The 22,263-nt window shown below is 40.5% G+C and overlaps 1 protein-coding gene across 1 annotated transcript in view; it reads left to right on the top strand.

Moving 5' to 3' along the window:
- The window catches only part of LOC121884033 (myosin phosphatase Rho-interacting protein-like), a 28,269-nt gene that overhangs the window by 772 nt on the left and 5,234 nt on the right, over positions 1 to 22,263 (top strand). The window contains exons 2-16 of the mRNA XM_042392552.1: positions 2,260 to 2,337; positions 2,427 to 2,492; positions 2,841 to 2,992; positions 3,109 to 3,193; positions 4,590 to 4,767; positions 6,986 to 7,187; positions 9,393 to 9,498; positions 15,706 to 15,804; positions 16,820 to 16,876; positions 16,988 to 17,056; positions 17,153 to 17,242; positions 17,331 to 17,440; positions 18,203 to 18,725; positions 19,460 to 19,564; positions 19,722 to 22,109. Of these exons, the coding sequence (XP_042248486.1) occupies positions 2,260 to 2,337; positions 2,427 to 2,492; positions 2,841 to 2,992; positions 3,109 to 3,193; positions 4,590 to 4,767; positions 6,986 to 7,187; positions 9,393 to 9,498; positions 15,706 to 15,804; positions 16,820 to 16,876; positions 16,988 to 17,056; positions 17,153 to 17,242; positions 17,331 to 17,440; positions 18,203 to 18,725; positions 19,460 to 19,564; positions 19,722 to 22,109 (4,308 nt within the window). The remainder of the gene's footprint in view (positions 1 to 2,259; positions 2,338 to 2,426; positions 2,493 to 2,840; positions 2,993 to 3,108; positions 3,194 to 4,589; positions 4,768 to 6,985; positions 7,188 to 9,392; positions 9,499 to 15,705; positions 15,805 to 16,819; positions 16,877 to 16,987; positions 17,057 to 17,152; positions 17,243 to 17,330; positions 17,441 to 18,202; positions 18,726 to 19,459; positions 19,565 to 19,721; positions 22,110 to 22,263) is intronic.

Genomic DNA, 22,263 nt, shown 5'->3' with positions numbered 1-22,263 from the left:
AATTAGTTGACAACTATTAAATTAATCGCCAACTAGTTTAGTCATCGATTAGGCGATTGTTTTTAGTCACTTTTTAAGAAAAAAAGTCCAAATTCTCTGGTTCCAGCTTCTCATATGTGAATATTTTCTTCTCTGACAATTGGGTTGTGGACAAAACAAGACATTTTAGGACGTCTGACTGACATTTTTCACCATTTTCTGACGTTTTATAGACCACCAAATAAATCGATTAATTGAGAAAATAATCAACAGATGAATCGATAATGAAAGTAATTGTTAGCTACAGCCCTGATTTATACTACAGTATAGTTTAATTACAGTACTTGAGTAAATGTACTTGTACTGTAGTATTGTAGTATCATCTGATTTTCATTTGATTATCTTACCAATTAATCTATTAATTATCATTTTGTCTTTAAAAATCTTGAACCACAATCTTCCACAGCCCAAAGTGATTTTCTTTTTATTGATTATATTGTTGATATTTGTTGTTTTGATTCTTGATATGACACAGAAAATAAGCAAAACATCTTTTGAGTCGGTGGAATCAGAAAATGCTTTCTTTTCACTGGATATATAACAAACAATTAATCGATTATCTATATAGTCATTTTCTGTCAACCCACTATAAAGTTTCTGCGTTACAGACAAGTAACTCACAGGTCAGTCCCCTGTGAAAACACTGTTCCTGCACGTCTGTCATGTCAAGGTGATGTAAGGATCACGATGGCTTCCTACATGCCTCACATTGTTAAAATATGTTATTACTCTCTGTCCCCTGCCTGGTTTCACTGTGCCCTGTAATTTGAGTGCTGTTGCTCAACCTGCAAACACTATACGGTCAGCTCATCTGCTACTCTGACTGTCAACTGTAGAGAAGCTGTTGTTTTGATATGAACGTGGATCATCTTTTATTTGTTTATAATATGCTGTAAAATTATGACACTGCATTAATCAGTGATATTTCTCTTGCTGGCCCATCTTACTTTTCACTAATGATAGAAAGAGAAATCCTCTTTTTCTTCTGCTTAAAGGGATAGTTCATATTTTTTGAAGTGGGGTTGTATGAGGTGGTTATCCACAGATCAGCTGTTTGGGTCAGAGAGTGCTGCTGCGGCGTATTACAGTGCACAGAATGTGTAGGAATACAGAAGTTCTATGGTTGAGAAAATATAGTGTCAAAGGACTATTTTCGTAATCATTTATTCAATAAACTGTCTAGAAAACAGTGAAAAAGTCCAAGATGACACCTTCAGATTCCTTGTTTTTTGTCCGATCAGCTGTCCAAAAGTCAAAGATATTTATTAATTCACAAAAAAAAAGCCACAAGTCCTCACAATGTAGAAAACTTGAGGCTGTGAATGTTTGGCATTTTTGCTTGAAAAAATTACTCAAAAGATTAATTGACTATCACAGAAGTTGTCAGTTGACCAATTGATTAATCAACTTATCATTTCAACCCTAATCCTGGTCTATATAGGGACATCACAGAGCACAAAGCCATAAAAACTATCTGCTATATTCACAAAAAAAGTCTACAAAAAAGTGTTTATGTAGACTTTATTCCAGTGTTTCACCCACTTAGATTTACCCTCAAGAGAAACAGAATGTTTCTTTCACATGTCTGAGTTTAGAGCTGAAAGTGTAGATCGACTGAAAACTGGCCAGAATAGAACATTTGATATGCATTTCAACATATGCATCTACTCATCACAACATGACACAAATCTCAACAGTCAACATTATAGCTCAACAATACACACATAGATGCGCATACACAGAAAAACAAAACAAAACAAAGCAAACAAACCAGATGTAACAAATGCACTGAGGGTGGGCGGGGGGTGGAGGGGGTTCAGGGAACCTGTACTTAATGTTTTCATACAACAGTTTGTTCAAAGTAGGAGAGGAAAGGCTTCCAGACTTTAGAAATCTGTGTACTGAGCACCCTGTAGAGTATTTTAAGTTTTTCAAGCCTTTACACTTTCCATCCATTTACAGTGTGATGGTGGTTTGGCAGATTTCCGGTGAATTGCCACAATAGAATAGAAAAAATGCATTTCCTTAACAGAAACTGGCTCTTAATAAACTCCTGTTGTGCAGAGTTTAAATGTTGGATCTCAAAGCTCAACACACCACTACTAATAAATTCTCAACCTGTGAGGAAAAACTGTAGAATCCACCTTTATAACCCAGTGAATCTTATGATACTGTATCAAAAAGATGATTCTCGTTTCCTCCTCTCCTCCTGACTGACAGGCGAAACCCATCTATGGAGGCTGGCTCTGCTTGGCCCCCGAGGGGACAGATTTTGACAACCCGATGCAGAGGTCGAGGGTAAGACATGACGAAACTGCTCTGTAACTTTTCTCACAAGAAAAAAAAATGTTGCTGTAATGATTTTGTTTCCCGTCTCTTAACGGCAGAAATGGCAGCGACGCTTCTTCATCCTGTACGAACACGGCAGCCTCAGCTTTGCTCTGGATGAACTGGTAAGAAACTGCAAAACATACATAAGCCGCGTTCTGTATATATATGCATTTACAGTACGTCGGGGATCTAGCAGGCATCTTTAGGCCAGATGTCGTGTGCAGAACCACAGCAGATGATTTGGGCTTAGCGTGTCCTCTAATGCACACATCCCCCCCCCCCTCTCTCTCTCTGTGTGATCCCCTCAAATCTCATTCCCTCATCTCTTTCATGCAACACTTAAAACCGCAAACTACGCTCTGTTTGACTGTCATTTCATCCACATTCTGGTGGTCAAACCAGGATTTCATAACTCACTCTTCAACCTGCGACAGTAATATATATATATAGATGCTCTGATTCTCCTCCAGCCGAGCACGTTGCCGCAGGGGACGGTGAACATGAATCTGTGCACAGACATCGCCGACGCCGAGCCCAGGACGGGCCAGAGAAACGCTCTCTGCGTCATCACGCCGGAGCAGGAAATATTCATCCGTGGTGACAATAAAGAGATCATTAATGGGTCAGCATCAGTGGTTTGATTCTGCTAAATTATCTTCATCTTATGAGTTCAACTACAAGAAAATTAAAGGTTTCCTGCTTCCTACACATGTAATGTCTCTGCTGTGTCTTTACCAGGTGGAGTGAACAGCTTGCCGTCTATCTACGGACTAACAAGCAGAATCAGAAGAAGAAACGCAAAGTGGAACCGGTTACCAACCAGGTAGCAAAGCAGATGTTAACTTTTCAGTGGACTTATAGCAGACACACTGTGTTAGTCGTATGTCAGTCACTCTTTCCAACACTCAGTGAAAGATCACTCAACAACTACCAGTCTGATTGCCATGAAATTAAACACATATTTATGCTTCCCAAAGGATGAATCTTGATGTTTTGGTGACGTCTTTAGCCTCCATCTCGGGTCAGTATGAGACCAAAATATCCAAATTTCATGGCAAACCATCCATCAATTAGTTATGAAATTACTCAAAACCACAAACATCATTGTCATGGTGGAACTAGAGGAAAAGTCAGGGATTCTCCAAAGTTATAAAGATTCATCCTCAGGGGAAAGTTAATGTCAGTACTAAATTTCATGGCAAACTATGTAATGATTGTTGAGATATTTCAGTCTAGACCGAAGTCGTTGACTGACCGAACCATTATTGTCGTCCCAAGAGCCGCGTTGCTAGCATGGCTATAAACGTTAAAAATCTACCGGGCAGGATGCCACCAGAGTTTCTTGGCACAGTGATGTTTTCCAAAGGATGAGCCTCTTTCAATTTTGGCTTCTTTTTGGCAATTTTGGTTTACCACAAGCTTCTAATAAATTCACTTTGCACACAAGATACCTCGTAAGCTAATCGGCAGATTACCATGAAGTCAGCATATTTATGTTCCCGAGTGGAGGAACCGTTTTGGTTTTATTGATCTCATCGGTCTTTTTTTCTTTAGCTCATCAAGACAGATTATTTAGCCCCACAATCAAAAAGGCTGTAAACCCCCCACCCCCAAAAAACCTTAATCTAAAGCAATAATACTAAAATCAGTCCATTAACCAATTAGACGATCAGCAGAAACTTCATCTACAATTATTTTTTTGTTTAGATTATTCATTAAGCTAAATGCTAATGTTTGCTGTTATCTGAAGATTTGCTGCCTTTCTCAGTTTTATATCAGAATGCAGCTAATGATTATTTTCAATATCGATCAATTTGCTGCTATTTGATTAATAGATTAATCATTTAGTCTTAAAAAATGACAGAAAATAATTGAAAAATGAGAAGCAAACAATGAAATTTTTGCCATTTTTGCTTGAAAATTTTATTTAAAAAATGATTTTTCTGCTGATCGATGAATCATTTTAGCTCTAAATTCAGTATTTTTGGGTTTTGGACTGTTGTCACCTTCAGCTGTTTCCTTACAATTCATAAAGTAAACAATGAATCAGTTCATTGAAAAAATAATAGAAAGATGAATTGATAATGAATTAGTTTTATTGGTAATATGTTGATTTGAACACTTCCAAGAACATTTCAGACGTTAGAAACTGACATTAGGAGAATGTTGTTCATACTGTCACTCTGAATTATCTTTTTCTTCTTCTAATGAAACATCAGGAACCCAGTCCAGCAAAGATGGCTGCAACTCATCCGAGTTTTCCATGCGCTGAGAGCGCTGCTGCAGAGTCCGGCTGCGGCCGGTGGCAGGAAGAGCAGCGGGGCAGGGGACCGGATAAAACCCCTTTCTGGACTGTCACAGACTCAGATCCCCCAGGCCTGGAGCAGACCCCTGCAGGTGCAGCAGAGTCAAAACACACACACACACACACACACACACACACACACACACATACACCAGGCTTTCATGTCGGTCAGCCAATCACAGCCACTTCCTGTCCTCTCACACTGTCCTAACGTCCTGCAGATGTTCACACACTTGCACGGCTTTTTATTTTAACATTTCATTTAACCCTCGTGTGACCAGGCATGGCAGCTGATTTGGAAAATTAGCAGGAAGCAAAGTCACAAAAACACAGAAACACGCTGCGAGATGTGCAGGAAAACTTACTCTCTAATCTTCAGACATCATAAAAGCCAAATTTCAGACATGATCCATAAAAAGACCTCTTAAACACGTCCTAATGGGCTTGACGGTAGATAGTCCTCCTCACTGCAGCTTCGTGTTTTGACAAAACGGACACCGGCACTCATCTGGCGTCAGACTCATTGCAGAGTCTGCAGAGGTGGTGTAATAAAGGTCTGGATTAACTCCTGCTGACTGTGCCTATAGGCTGCTTCATTATACACAAGGGTCCCTCTGAGAGGCGAACTGGGAGGCTGTCTAATGAATGATGCTCTGTCAGGATTCTTCCACAAAACAAAGTTCCCTCTTGTCACTGAATTCCTGGACCGTCATGGATTTCTGCAAGGTGTTTTCCAGACAGGGACAGTCAGATCAGTTTTGATCGGTTCTCTGAGGAAGTCTGGCAATATCTGAGGAACTGTCACATATTTTCCAGTTTCTTGCACACATTTAATGATGGTTTCCTGGAGAATCGCAGTAGAAATTAAACTGCTTATCCTTTTAAGAAAAACAGAACAGAATACACTCACCAAAAACAGGAGTATTTTACTGGGAATGCTGGGAAGGGTCAATTATGTTGTCTGAGACATAAAACAAATAATTTGAAAGATGCTGTTCTATACAAAACGTCCTGAGACTGGAACCTTTTACCAACCTACATCAATCTTCAGGTATGGAGTGATATAAATACTAACATCTCTCTCTCTTTGGTTATGTATCAGTTTCAGCCTTATTTTACATCGACTGTGTTATTCATTCTTTTAATTTAATTGAATCTTATTTTCCTCTTGTAACTTTTATTCTTTTCTTGTGTATTTGTGTGCACTAATGGAGCCCAATAAGACTAGCAGCCGCGTCAGCAGAAGCTAATGGGAATCCTCTTAACAATAAACAATAAGCAGTCAAATATTTAGGTCATAGATCCACTCTGATTAATACTGTACAAGGAAACTCATGTGGCTGGTAACTTCACTGAAGCTTTTTAAGATTTCCCTTTAAATGCACTTAAAGCAGCACTAAACAACATAACAATGGATTAAATGACAATATGTGATGAACCATCAGAGATTTATCACCCGACTCTGCAGTTTCCTTCACCTCTAAAAAGCTTTTTAGTGTCTTTCAGCTCATTGTTTTGGTTCAGTGTCCAGGTCTGATAGACTCACTGAACACTACCTGCTCAGCACCAAACGGCTGGTAGGCAAAATTAGCAACTAGCTCGGAAACATAGCTGAGTATTTAGCAGCTTTTACGAGCCACATATTTCCGTCAGGAGTCGGGGGAGTGAATATCGGACTTATATTTGCCAGGTGGCCAGAAACACGACTCCAAATGAATGCTAATGCTGCACCGTGTCTGCTGGATGTGGAAATCAGCAACTGTTTGCTAACACGTTTGGCATGTAGACTAAATAGAGAAATAATATGAGATTGTTGTTGCTACAGTTTGTTCTCCTGTCCCTGATTGGCCAAAACATCAATTAATGCTGATTTTCTTGGAAAAAAGTTACACCGAAATTACTTCATGTGTTTGTATTTCCAGGTTGTGTCTTTTCTCCTTAAACTGTTGCACAAACATCCTAAATATCAACCGTTTAAAGGTTGAAATCAGGTTAAAGTCAGATTTACTTTGAATCATTTGTATCCTGTTCCTATATTTATCACTTAAAGGCATATTTTCTTCTTGAGTTTGTCATTTGTAGTTAGTCTGTTTTCTTTCCTTCTGATTAAGATGCTTCTTTTAAGTATGTTAAGAGCAACAACTAGGGGCGTTTTTGCCACTAGCCAAAATGATTTCATCCAGTTTGTGAGAGTCCGGGTTATGTGGCAACATATAAATAAAAACAGCTACTTCAGACTTGATAGATTTTCTGCCCTCAGTGTGTGTAACTCCAGTCTGAAACCTTTTTATTGTTGTTTTCTACATCCAGGCAACACATCTACCCACCTGCGCCCGGTCTCCAGGGACTCTCTGACCTTGGATGGTCCCGGCAGTTTCGCTAGCCAAGTCGGATCCTTGGACTTGGCGATCAATGGAAGTACGGACCCTGGCAGTAACAACCAGCTGGCTGAGCTGGAGCCAAACAACATCCAAATATCAGCAAACAACAAGAACCACAGCTACGACAGGAGGTTAGAAACAAATCAAGGAAGAATTAGCCACTTCCAGCCAATTTTAAAGATAACATGATGTAATAACTCTTTCATACATTGTGTTTGGCGTCAATCTGGGGTTGACTTTTTTAACGTATGTTTACATGTAATCTGTTGGTAACTCTAACAGCCATTTAAACTGGCTTGGCAGAGGAAAAAGGGTAAATGTGCAAGCAATTAGCACAAAGGACATCCAATGCCTCTCTGCTTCCCCCCCAGCATAAAGCCATCACACACCGCTAAACACCAGATCAAAGGCTCACGCTCTACCCCTCCATTAGAGATCCGACTGCCGCATTTTTAAATTTAGCATACAGAAAGCCTCCCAGTTTGTGCCCCAGCAGCATGTAAACCGGTCACGTGAGAAGAATACATCTCCCTTCTTCACTCGTTGCCTTTTTGGGAAACAAAAACACAAAATACTTATCCCCCCCCAAATAAGGCCAGAAATTCCAAAACGCTGGTGTAATTAGATATCTGCAGCATTGTTTCTCAGGACCTTAGCGCTGACTGTCTGCCTGCCTGTCAGAGGACGTAGACCTCAGTTTAAATCCCAGTTTCAGTCTGGGCACAGTGGTCTTCTGCACCCAGCAGAGGCAGAGAGGCCACTAAAGCATCCTGCTCAAGAAGAAATGACAGAAGCTACTTACACATATGGATGCAAAATGACTAAATCTTATTAAAAATGTATTAAAAGTCCATTTATAATGCAGCAGAAGTTAGAAAGCAACATAGTAAAACAGACCAGATTTTTTCCATTCCAGTACAAAAGAGACAGAGTTCAACATGTTTATGTTTTTACAGACTATATCAAGTCCTCGGGGTTTGAAAAGTTACGTCAGAGTCTTACACATGCTTTGACTTGTCTGCTTTTTGTATGTCTTGTTCTTCTTTTCTTTTTTTTTTAAAGTGTATAATATCAACCTGCAATAGAGATGCAGTTGAAAATTAGCTGTTTGGCTAAATCTGACACATTTCATACATATCATATTTATGTTAATTTATGTGTTTTGTCCCTGATTAATAAATAGATAAACTTTTTATTTGTGATCAAGAAAACTAAAACTCTCATCCTTGTTTTCAATAATGTGACGATATTGACGTCTCTTTGTAGCAAAGAACGAAGCAAACATAAACTAGCAATACAGCACCGTAGCTAGTTTTATGGCTAGTTGGCTAAAAGCTAACTAAGCTACAATGACATTAATAATTTTGACGAGTTTTTATTCAGAAATGACTGCAACTAACAGTTTTTCCAGTTAATCTATTGATTACTTTTTAATCAAGGAGGAATAATTTATTCCATGAATAAATGACAAATACCAGTTATAAGTTACCACAACAGTAAGTCCAAAAAGCTGTAATTTTACAGCGCTAAAAAACAGAGAAAAATCCAATTATGAAGTTGTATTTTTTACTTCATTAACAATACAATTATCAGAATTGTTGCAATCTATACATTTACAAATCATTCAGCACTAGATTCAGCTGAGTTTATTGTTCTTTTTAATTTTCTAATGCTTAAGGAGGAAAAGATTGTAGCTTTTCTTAAGTATAACGAAATCCTGCAGTCAAAACAAACTCGACTATATAAACTTTGATTACCGACTCCAAAAACCACCAACAAATAAACATCTTTAAAATATTTAATTAAAAGCACGTAAATGCCTGAACGTTTGAAACACATCAAAACTCTCACACACACACTCCTAACAGATGTCCACTGATCCTAAAGCCAACTTTTAACTGCTTTTCATCATTTGACAGTCTGTGTATACATTATATCAGGTTACTTTGGGGGGTAGTTGGCCTGTGTGATACCTGCTCTCCTTCTACACAAAACACCTCTGACACCAGCGTGAAGGATGTCGGTTCTTATTTAGTCTCTCAACAGCAACATTAGCGGAGAAAGATCTGGGCTGCATTGAATGTCCTCTGGGCTCTTTTCTGCTGCACAGGTGCAGTTTGGAGTCCATTATCAAGCTGTCATCCTCGGTGTTATGCTGGTCGAAATGATGTCAGAACCCACCTGTGTGTGTGTGTGTGTGTGTGTGTGTGTGTGTGTGTGTGTGTGTGTGTGTGTGTGTGTGTGTGTGTGTGAGCGAGGTCAGGGAAGCCACGCACATACAGTGTTTTTGTCCACAGGTGAATTTTTCTCACTAATTAGTTGTTCATGTTTTGCAGCCCAACAGAGAGGCTGCTGAGTTCAGAGGCCACCAAGAAAGAGCATGAAGGAGGAACAGCTGCTTCCAGGAAGGGCAGGAGTGAAGCTCGTACCAACAAGCGAGAGGTAACCACACCAGTATACCTTCAGAACTACACAGGCTGGTTTTCTCCATCCATTTTCAGTCACTGGGAGTCCTCCTTATTGTTCCTGGGGGATCCCTAGGCGTTTTCAGGCCATATAGGCTACGTAATCTCTCCAGCGTGTTCTGGGTCTTCCACAGAAATACCTCCCAGCTAGATGTCCCCTGAATACCTCCAAAGTCATCCAGGAGGCATGTTGTGTGTAACAGCATAGACATTCAACTTTCAATTTCTGTCGTTTCTGTGAAAAGCAGCATTTTTGTTTTCATTTTTGGGAAATACACTCATTCACTTTCCTTCCAAGAATGAGATGAGATGTCTGTACAGTAAATATGAAAATACAGACAGCAGCAGATTAGCTTAGCTTAGCATAAAGACAGGAAACAGAAGGAAAAAGCTAGCCTAGTTCTGTCCAAAGGTATTAAAATCTGCATACCACCACCTCTAAAGCTCGCTTATTAATATGTTATCCAGTACCAGTCAAAAGTTTGGACACAGCTTCCCCTTCCCTTGAATGTGTGTCCTGTATCTCATTTGTTTAATCAGTACAAAACGAACTGTAAAATTTAAATGTTGTGGTTTTATGGGCGATTGTGTTCTGTTTCCCTTTGTTTCCAGTTTTAATGCTAAGCTAAACTAACAGGCTGTTGGCGGTAGCATCATATTTAGTTCAGTTGAGTTAACTTTATTGCTGTTACAACAAAGTTGTTAGAAAATTGCGCTGGTGAGCTCATAGTGACACAGAACAACATTCAACACAACATACAACTAATAAAACCACATTAGAACATTTTACAATACATAAAGTATCATAAATATTAAAGATAAGCTTAAAAAAAAAGATGTACTTTAAAGGGGACATATTCTGCACATTTCTAGGTCTATATTTATATTCTGGGGATCTACTGGAATATCTTTGCATGATTTCCAGTTCAAAAAACTCCTTATTTATCTTCTACTGGCCCTTTATGCAGCCCCTCAGTTCAGCCTCTGTCTGAAACAGGCCTTTTTAGCTCCTGTCTCTTTAAGGCCCGCCCTCCTTCAGGAAGCTTCCTCCCTCGTACTCCGCAGGCTACATAAACAAACTATAGTAGCAGGATTTCACTTCTTTTTCTTGTTCTTTACTCAAAATGTCAACTTCTCAAACACATCCGTACATGTCTGAGCTGAAATCACATCCAGAATATGAGAACGGACGACGCCAACAACCTCAGCGACAGAGATTACACAACAGATGGCCGTTTATGGATGTGCGAGACGAGCTAACATCATCTTGTTGGGAGCATTTTTATGTATGTTCACCTCAGGTTTTGGAACTTTGACCAGATTTAACAGAAACATCCAACATTATAACAGTATATAAATGACAGGAAATCCCAAAAAGCATAATACGTCCTCTTTGAAGTGCAGGAGGTTTGTGATCCAGAAGTTAAATAACCTAAATATATTAAAAGTTGGCAAAATACCATAAGTATCTACAAAGACAAGCATAAACTAGAAAATGTACCTTATTGAAGCGCCTCAGGTGGAATAGTCTCAGGGAATGTACTTCTTTTAAATCACTCAGATTTAAGAGACAGTCGTCAGTCTTTTTCAGCCTCAGGAGACTATTATTCAGGGGGAAACTACATTTTAATATAGATTTTGGCACACAGGTCCATTTAATATCAGCCACAAACAGCCTCAAGCCAAAAATATCATAAATCTTCATAGATCTTCTAAATCGAGGCCTCACTGGTAACCTTAGCTGAACCAACATTGAACACTTAAAAACCCATTTCATGACTGCTGTTTGCTACCATATGATAGCAATAATCATAAATATGTGATGCTGATTAATCCTAACGTGGGTTGGTTATTATGGAAAAGTGTATCCAGCTGTATCCAACCTGTACTGGGCTGGGCTGTGGGCTGGACTGGTTTGGACGTGACTCACACAACCAGGTGTTACGCCAAGAATGACGTCACTTTAACGACGAAGCTCCGACCTGATCCCGCTCTGTGGGAGTCTGAACTGTTTGGATCCTGATTCATTTAAGACCACATTCAGCGCCATGTTCAGCACTGAGAATCAGGCGATGAGAGTTTGGCATGAAAAGTGTGCCGTGTCAAGGCATGTGTTTCTTCTGGCATGTGTGTGAGTGGGTTCATGTGTCAGCAGGTGGGAGCAAGGCGGTGATTCACTCAGCGTTGCATTTTGTTTGTGAACAGAACTGGTTTTGATGCCCTGAAGGGATTCAGTTCGCCTGGTGTTGTGTGTGTTGTAATCTGGGAAGCTGCATTCCTCCTTACAGAATTTTTTCCAGGGATTCATCACAACTTGAACCGAGACACAGCGTAATGTCGGGAGCCGTGACTCTTAAGGACTCTTTACGAGAATCTAAAAGCTCTGCCAACACAAAAATCCAATCTGCACGATCACGTGATGCTCTGTAAGCACATATTCACTGAACTTGATAAACTCTTAGGAAGCTCCAAAAGTAGCGCCTCCGTTTGCAGCTCCTTTCCAAGTGCACATCTGTTTGTGAATGACAGTCGCTTTGTGTTGTCCGGAGGAACCCAAGTGATTAATGAGGTGACTAAACCTTAACAAGTGTCTGTCTTTGTGTGACAGTATCAACAAAACAGAAACATGAAGCACAAACGGTGCAGAAGGATGATGTTACATAAAGCAGGTTACCAGTTAAACCAGTTTTACTTCACTAAATAAATAAACTTATTTTCAAGAAATTGTGTTTCATGAAGGAAGCACAAATAAATGTGACCTAATTTACCTTATCCTTCCTGACGAGCCTGGTCCAGAAACAGTGTTAAATCCAAAAAGTTCTTCCCTGAAAGTTCCAAATTTATTATTTTATTTTATTTATCTTGTCAGATTTTACATCAGCTGTTATTATTGTGTACTTAAAGTCATTTTCAGTCTAAAGTATCTGCACAGCAAAACATATGTGCTTTTAAATTGCAAAATAAATGTACAAAATTAAAAATTGAAATTAAATAAAACTAATGAACAATCTTGACTTGCGGCTGCATAAAAATGGATAAAATTAAAGGTAATTATACAGTATTTTTCCCATACGGGAGCTGTTATATCACTTGTATAGATCAAGTAGCAAAGTCTGATAAAAAGTTGATAAAATGCTAATTATCTTATTTTCTTGCTATAAAATGAATTACCTGGCTGGGATCCAATTCGATACTATGATACACTGATCTTGAACCTACAATGACACGATTATTAGCAAATGCTGCAACAAACTGAGCAAACAGAAGAGCTGGTCTACAACAAAAAGTTCTCTTTATGGCGTTTAATTAAACCTGCACACATAAAAACCAGGCGCGTGCACGTGATACAAGCGCACAGAACAGTATCCGCGAACGGAAAACCGTCCTCTCGAGGGAGCATTTCTGCGAGATGAGCACAACCCTCCCTACGTGGTCGCAACTGCTTAAGACTCGCTCGTCAAGCTGATTTTTGAGACTTTGGAGGTGGAATACACAGCGCCTGACATCTCTGCTCCTTTGATTGGTCACTTTGAATACTGACCATGACCTTTTAGCTCTAAGCTGGATATAGAAAGGCAAGACATAGTACTTAACATAGCTAAAACAATACAAACAGAATAAAGAGGACAGGAATAGAAATTACATTCATGTGGATCCCTTCACTTATGGGTGTGGATAGAAATGAGCTGCCAGATAAATATGCAAAAGGAGCAACATGGGGGGAAAAAAATGAATAAGTACGGTCGTAAAATATAGCAAGGCTGAGGTTAAAAAAAAGTATAATCGAATCAGAAATGAAAAAGAAGAGTGAGATAGAGGAAATAAGGGCTGATACTACTACAGCATTCAAAGAAAAGTGGGATAAATGAGGTAAAGCAATAGAAATAGAAAGGAAGACGACATTATATCAAGGATGAGGTTTGGTCACACACGTCTGAACAGTATGTTAAACATCATGTATGCTACAGGTAGATGTGAACATTGCAGACTACAGGAAACACTGGAGCGTATTTTATACTGTCCTAGATATCAACAAGAGAAACTTAAAATGATGCTCCAAGGGAATCACATGACACAAGGTGTTAGAGAAATGTTGCAGAGGAGTCAGTTTTTTAGAAAACACTGGAATTAACAGGATAATTTAAAGGAATAGTGTAGTAATCAGCCACTGTCTATTCCATCCCCGCCTCCAAAGTCTCAAAAATCAACTTATTGTAGTTTTCATGTTGTGAGGGAGCAGTAGTGATTAGCATTATCTCCTCACAACAAGGAGGTTGTGAGTTTGAATCCACTGACAGGTTTAATAGATTGGAAATATACTAAGAGGGTGTTTAGTTAGTCACTGTGACCTGATGTTTAAGGGAAAATCTGAGGAAAAACCGTTTGGGAACTGCTGCTTTAATGTGTAGCTCTGTGGCCACCAGCATCGCAGTTTTGTCTTTTCATATCCAGTTTCTTTGCTATGAATAGATGTGATCTGTGCTTGTTGTCACAGGTCTATGTTTATGAAGTCATGACATAAACAATACGTGACTCACTCTGTTCACATCAGCTCTGAGTTGGCTTTATGAATCAGTTTAAATCTGGTTTACTTCATTAGGTTCATTCAAGAAAGGCTTTTCTGAGCCACCTTTTGTGAAACACGCCTCGGTAGCCAAAGCTGACGTAGAAAAAGTATGTAAAAGTATGATCATGGTACATTCATTCTGACAGTGCAACACAGATGGTCATCAGTGTGGCAGCTGTTAAGCTTTGATTAAACACACAGGCTCATTCCAGAGGATTTGTCTTTTTAAATACACCAGCAGAACGTTTTATCCCATGTGATGATTTATGTGTCTTTGGGTGCGTTTGTTTTGGTAGCCAGGAGAAGGTCAAAGGGGCCTGGCCGGAGTTCATTCAAGCCTCCTGAGCTGCAATTCCCAAGGCAGACTCTTCCTCTTCCTCCTCCCTTCATCCCCCGGCTTCTTCACAAAACAGAGGACAGACTCTGTCTGCAGCGGTCAGCCATTGTTTGGGAAGAAACAAGACTAGGTCAAAACCTAGTAAATGGCTGGACAGTGTATGAAACAAAAGTATTTAGTTCCATGACAGAAATATGCAGAAATAAAGAAAACCCTGACCAGCAGCTTTCAGAACAAGCGTTATTTGGATAAACTGACCACATATTGGGAATCTAAATGGTTACTCTCGCCTGAAAAAATATTAAAGCTTAATTAAGTGACACTCAACCATCACTGATTGCTTGTGGTTGGTGCGAAATGCATTCTGGGATACTTAGCTGTCCCCACCTTCGGCCAACTCCGGCCATCCAGTGGTTTAACTTCATCAGTCAGTCAGTCAGTCAGTCAGTGACTCAGTGACGGACAGACATTCGTGGGTGTTGGGTTGGCTCAGCTGTTGCGGTCCAGCCAAAAAGGAGAAGTTCACACAGCAGCCAGAGCACAGTGTTCTTCCGTGTGTTGTGTCCTTGGATAGTTTTCAATGTAAATGCCTAAAAAAATACAAAGAATGTTCTGTAACGGTTAAAGTGGTCATTTTTTCCCATTAAAGTGGTTATATAACAGGGAAGAATGAATCTTTTGAATACCAGCGGCTCAAGTAAACAGAAAACGCACTTTTGTCTCATTTAGTGCTATGTAATCCAGATTTGAAAGACACTCTGATACGTGCTGTTAAAGCAGTTCTATTAGCCAGCATGAAACCAGATAATAAGGAGCATGCAGGAATCTCGCTCAGTTTTTGGACTGGATTCATCATTTCGAAATTTAAGACAAAAAAAAAGCCAAGGAGTGTCAGGGATTATATACCCTCAAAAACCTTCTCATGCATTCCATAGCCAAATTCAGTCATCCATGTGCAGTTCACTGGTGATGTGAGTAAGAGTTTAACAGGCAGTGTAGAAAAGCCTGTTTGGCTCCCCGCGGTGCTCTACAGCAGGCCTAATCCTTACAGCTGACATCTCTGCCAAGGATCCAGACTATCGGTTACTCCGGTTGGTGGAATGCAGGCTGCCACCATCCTGATTGAGAAAACACGTCACGTCTTTGCACGAGTGAAAGCCTGCTTCTGATAAAACCAAATGCTGGTGATGAAAGGAGCTGTTATAATCTCAGTGTGCTGCTGATGTTTTTACAGTCATTTCATTTTGACTTTTTTTTTTCTTTTTTTTTGTCTTCACCAGAAACTCCAGTCATGTGGAGACACAGCCCAGCTCACTGCACTCCCCCCTCAACGAAGAGCCAAGTCTCTGGACCGCAGGACGTCAGACACTGTCATGACGGTACGTCACCAATCAGATACAGTTATTACTAATTAGTTGTGCTCTCACAACAAATAAAAAAACAAAAATACTTGTTTTTTTTCTGGAAATTGAAGCTGCATCAGGCAATATTACACATTTGTGCTCCAAATGAAGCCCCTCTTGCAGCCCCTAGAGGCCGTTCACCTCCATTACACCCAAGAGTACAAACCAAATTGTGTTGGTTGCACAGAGCATTGAAGTTGATCAGATTCTTGTTTACTTATTAGATTTAAGTAAAAATGTGTTCATCCTAAACTCTTCTAAAGTTGTTTGTTTTAGGACAATTTCTGTATTTAAACCAAATTTTTACCCCTCACAGTAGCAGAAAACAGTATTTTTACTGAAAAATGAAAAATATACTAAAAAAAACATACATAAAAGTGTAAAAGTGAAAATATTAAGCACTAATGTATTTGCAAGGTTGGGCTTATGTTATTAAATTAAAAAGCAAAAGTCTAGAAGAACAGTACAGATCTGTCAGTATTTATGCTTAAACTTATTTTCTGCTCTTCTTTGGCTCCGTAAAGCACTTTGAACTGCTTTTAGTAATGCAGCACAAATAAACTTGAACTAGTAACTAGTAACTAAAGCTGTGAAATAAACATAGTGATGTAAAGAGTATCTAAGTATAAAATAGCATTTATACAGTAGAATGGAAATACTCAAATCAGTTTAAGTGCTTTAAAATTATACACAAGTAAACTGATTCACTTCTTGTCAAAATGTTACCCAACCCTCTACCTACAACGATGAAAAGTATCCCATATTCACTACAAATACCCTACGTTGGTCATTACAAACGCAACATAAAACAGAAAAAAAAACTTTAACATTTAAACCACAATGGTCACTGATATCACATTTAATTCATAAAGTAAACTTACATACAGGATATTAAATCACCTCACACAACTCTTCAAATGCTTAATTTAGTTCTCACAAGTGTGATTATATTGTAAACAGCAAATATGTTTTCCTTTAATCTTCTTTACAGCCGGATTTATTAAACTTCAAAAAGGGCTGGATGGTCAAATTGGATGAAAATGACAAGGTGAACGCACATTTAAATAGAAGTTGTGATTTTCTACTGAATACACTGGTTACTGTTTCTGAACAACTTCTTGCATAGTGAACGTTTTAAATGTCTTTTGCTTCCCTCTAGTGGAAGAAATACTGGTTTGTGCTTTCAGCCGACAGTCTGAGATACTACAAGGACTCAATAGCTGAGGAGGTATTTTGAAATAACTTGTTTTATAGAGTTTAAAAAAAAAAGGATTGTCTGTGTTTGATTCAACACTTTAAGACGTCTTCTTGTTTCTTCTCCAAGGCGTCAGATCTGGAAGGAGAAATCGATCTAACAAAGTGTTTTAACGTGTCTGAGTACCAGGTGCAGAGAAACTACGGCTTTCAGATCCATGTAAGAGTTCACATCGACAGTTCATACGCTAAACAGTAACGTTTGTATTTCCTGCCTTAACAAGAAGTTAAATGTTTGTACGTCACAGACCCCGAAAGGTGTCTACACATTGTCGGCAATGACGGCAGGGATACGCAAGAACTGGATTCAGGCTCTGATGAAAAACGTACATCCAGCTAACGCTCCTGATGTTGCCAGGTGAATTCAATTCAAAATACTCCAAATACACAATCTTAGATATTAGTTGAAATATAAATTATGTTTAGTGAAGCACAAAAAAAGAAGATAGCATAAAAAAAATCCATGACATCTACTCATTTTTAAGACAGTCAAGACCAATTTTAGAACAAATCTTCCCTTTATGCTATAGTCTCACGACGCATTGTTTAATTATTTATCACACTGTCAAAATAATCATAAATAAAATATGTATTTACTCTGCTTGTACCTACAAAATTAGTTAATATAATTGTATTCAATCCATTAGCTTTGCTTTTGGATTTAGAGACATTATGTCTCTACATTTGGACTGCTAACAAGCTAATAATTAGCTTGTTAGCAGCTAAGCTAACAATTACTTTCATTATCATTATTTTTATGATTAATCTATTGTTTATAAAATGGTGGAAAACAGTTTAAAATGTCCATTACAATTTCCTAGAGCCCAAAACTGTCATATTTTAATAATTTAGATATTAGAAGACAAAGATATTTAATTTACAATGATACACAACCAGAGGAAAGCAGCAAAACATAACATTTTGAAAACAGGAAAGAGTAGTTTAGCTTATTTCCTTGAAAAAATGATTAATGATAAACTTCAATGATTGAATGATTATCAAATTGTCGCTGATTATTTTTCTGTTAATCAGTTATTCAACTAATCGTTTCAACTCTACACTGCATTGTTATATTTTTCCATCCTCCTCTATTCTAAACATACCTACCTGTTGTGTGTAGTTTACCCAGCCACCACTTTCCCTGCAGCCCACCTGAAGCCCTCCCCAAACCAGACGTGACTCAGGACTCTTCCTCCACTGAAATCCCCACAGAAAGAGACCCTCACCCCAAACCCAAGAGCGTGATGGAACGACGACGGGAAGGACGCTACAAAACCTTCGACTGGGCTGAGTTCAGGCCTCAGAGCAAGCCGACATCAGACACAGACCCTCAGAAGAGTAAAGCTCTGTGCTCGCTAGAGCTGGGCGACCTAGAGAGGAGGAAGAGGCGGGAGGAGAGGAGGAGGAAGTACGAGAGCATGCTGGGCTTCTCTCTGGGTTGGGAGGCGAGCGGAGATGAGTCGGCTGACGGCAGCGACAGAGCGATGAGTCCGAAATCACAGCAAAGAATGGAAGAAGAGATGGAAGACTGTTGGAAGCAGGTGGAGAAGACCGTCTTTAGACTGGAGAGGACCGTCCCGCTTTATAATGACGTGAAAGACACTGCAGAGATGGAGAAGCTGCTGGACAGCTACAGGAAGGGGGTGAGTACTTCAAATCTGTGTTCAACTCATACCATGTTGGCCTGAATATAAAACTTTTCCAACAGCTGCTTTTGGAAAAACACTTTTTTAACCCTAAACCTGACCCTAACCCTGACCCCTAACCCTGGCCCTAACCGTAACCCTAACCCTGGCCATAACCCTAACTCTAACCCTGACCCCTAACCCTGACCCCTAACCCTGGCCCTAACCGTAACCCTAACCCTAACCCCAACCCTGACCCTTAACCCTGGCCATAACCCTAACTCTAACCCTGACCCCTAACCCTAGCCCTAACCCTAACCCTAACCCCAACCCTGACCCTTAACCCTGGCCATAACCCTAACCCCAACCCTGACCCTTAACCCTGGCCATAACCCTAACTCTAACCCTGACCCCTAACAAAGTGGAACGTTTAATAGAACCAAATATTTCTCCCAGGAGTCAGTGAATACTGGACTTAGATCCATCAGTATAGACCTCATAAATATTTTATGCTTATTTAGTTTATGTTACGAGGAAAATACCTCATAAAGTCTAAATGAGTGTTAATGTTTGTCTGTGTTCGATGTACGTCAGCTGTTTGCTGTTGTTAACCGTTTACTCTAACAACTTTATAAGGTAATGATTTCCGTGCTGTGTGTTTGTTGTTACGGAACCCCAAGTGGCCAAAAATTATTTACAATTATTTTATTATTATTTAGCCTTTTAACTGGCTGTCTTTGTGTTTGTTGAAGGTCGAGGATCTGAAGGCCCAGCTAGAAGACTCGGAGCGTCGCAGACTGGAGCTGGAAGCTCAGCTGAGTGCAGCAGAACGTTATCAGCAGCAAGTCTGCAAATCTGTAAAGCAACACTTTTTTTTTTTTTACCTCAGCTACTTACTCTTGGTAGTTTTTGATGACTTGTTATGTAACAATCATTCTCTGATCAAATGTAATATTTTTAACATCTGGTAGCTAATCCTCCTTTTTTCCCCTTTTCTCTGTTGTTTTTCCGAAGCTTGACCCCTCGCCAAGTTCTGAAGCAGATTTTTTCCCTTTGGACACAAATGAAAAACCATTAAACAACCACACACAGAGTCTGAATGATACATACAAAGAGACTATAGAGTCTCTAGAGCAGCAGAACGTTATCAGACAGGAGCAGCTCACACCTGCACCTCCTTTAATAGCATCTCAACACACACCTGAACATCAGACGCCCAGCATCTGGCTGCACGATACAGACGGCAATCTCCAGGAACTTGGAGATCTTCTTCCTGACTGTCCTGAGGCAGTAGACACACCTTTACTATCACCTGCATCAGACAGCACAGACTTATTGTCTGAGAGTGAAGAACAAACCGTAGGATTGAACTTGGATGACGTAATAACCAACCAGCAGAATCAGCAAGACAAAGAGGACTGTCAGCTATTTCCTAACTCAGAGACTCAAATAAATAACAGCGAATACAGTTCAAGTTCATTCATCCTGGAGAATCCTGCAGAGAGAGATGACGCCTCGCTGAGCTGCTGTGTAGAGCAGCACACACCTCCAGACCAGGTGATACTGAGGAGGCTCTCCCAGGAGGTGGAGCTGCTCACCAGCCAGAACGAGGCGCTCAACCAGCGCAACCAGGAGATGCTAAACCAACTGACGGAGGCAGACCGGGAGATAGAGAGGCTGAAAGCAGAGCTCAGCAGCAGGTACACTGAGCCCCATCACCTCCCTGAAGTGGAACAACTGGGACAAACGCATGTGCAGGATCTGGAGAGGGAGCTGAGTATGAGAGAACAGCAGCTCCAGGAGGCCCAGACGTTGATCACCTCCCTGGAGGAAAACCTGAGGGACACGGAGACGCTGCTGCAGACGGGCGTCACGACAGAAACGGAGGAAACGGGACAGGAGGAAAGCGACTGCGCCAAGAAAGCAGAGGGATACCTGCTGCGGTGTTTCGAGGCCACCGAGGCCAAGCTGACGGAGCTGGAGAGGCAGCTCGACCAATCGGAGCTGACCTGCAGGAAGCTCCGGGCACAGAACACGGAGCTGAAGGAAGCTGAGAAAGTTTACTGTGAGAGAGCGGCGGAGACTGAGGCCGACATCAGGAGGTTGAATCAAGATTTAGAGAGGGAGAAGTTAAAAGAAGGAGAGAGAAACAGATCTGTTTGTGGTGAAGAAAGGATCCAGCAAGTGATAGAGGAGATGATCATGAGGTTGAAAGCTTTGGGGAAACTACTGGAGGTTATTGACAGGTTGGATTTCGATACGATAAAGAGATCGACAGAAAGTGAGGAGGAGGAGAAGCCTGCAGTGGTGAGTCAGCTGAAGTGGGAAGAAGAGTTTTGGGGGTTGTTGCTCAATGAAGTGAAGGTCAAAACCTCTCAGCTGAGTGAGGAGAAAGCTGTAGACGTGCTTCTCAGCGAGGTGACAGAACATATGATAGTGGAGAAACAAATGCTGCTTTTAGGCCATGATTTACTTTCTGAGAGAGAGAAAGAAAAGGAAGATTTGGAGGGAACGTACGAGAGCGAGACTTTGAAAGATCTGGACGATATTTGGAAAAGTGTGACAGCATCAGAAACCAAAAAGATAGACGACACCAGGAAGTTTGATTTTAGTAACCGGCTGTGCGAGATGGATAAAAACGTGATGGAACGTTTTAGAGTCACCACACAGATGAAAACTTCTTTGCTAGACGAGATCGCCTCCTCTGTCAGCACCTCCGCTCGTGACAAACTGCGGTCGATGGCCGACAGGCTTTCTGACTCTCGCTTTTCAGAGCATCCCGGGTTTCGTTTCATTCACTCTGCGGCGACCGAAGCGATGTACTGCTGTCACATCAACAGGCTTCAGTCAACATACCAGAGAGAACTCGAAGAAACCAAACAGAGACTGCTCACCTGCTCTCTCATCTGCAGCGACTGTGTCGACCTGACGGAAGAAAACAGAGAGCTGAGAGCAAGACTGTCAAACCTAGAAGAACAACAGACGTCCTCATCCGCTGCAAAGACGAACGCGTGCTGCCAGACGGAGGAAACTCACCTACAAAACACAGATACCGAGCTACAGATGGGAGATGAAAGTGCCGCAGATGGAATCGAAACAGGAAATGTACCGGAAACATCAGAAGAAACGGCGGAGAATGAGTCCTCGCTCAGCTGTATGGAAATCCCACTTTCAAGCGGCGAAGGTCATTGGGGAATCCAGGAGATCTCAGATGAAAACACAGAGAAAAACGAAGCCTCCCGCAGGGAAACAGATCCAAGCGAGCAGGTTTTAGCGCTGAGGAGAAGAGTGGAGGAACTGGAGGAGCAGCTGTCTGTCATAGCAGAGGAACTGAAAGAAGAGTTCGACGGCAAAATGAGTTCCGCTCAGACGCAACATGAGAAGGAAATGGAAAAGCTGAAGGTGGGTGGCGCAAAATAAATGTGACTCTTTGTGCCAGACAAAATAATCGTATAATAATAGTCATAATTGTGTTTTTCTTCCAGTGAGGGAACAACTACTGACACATTTAACCTCGTTGTCGACTATTTTTTTATAAGAATACCACAGTTTGTAG

The sequence above is a fragment of the Thunnus maccoyii genome, chromosome 18, assembly GCF_910596095.1.
Source record: "Thunnus maccoyii chromosome 18, fThuMac1.1, whole genome shotgun sequence".
Taxonomy (NCBI): domain Eukaryota; kingdom Metazoa; phylum Chordata; class Actinopteri; order Scombriformes; family Scombridae; genus Thunnus; species Thunnus maccoyii.
Note: the sequence above shows the minus strand (reverse complement) of the source record. Positions and strands in the feature narration are given on the sequence as shown.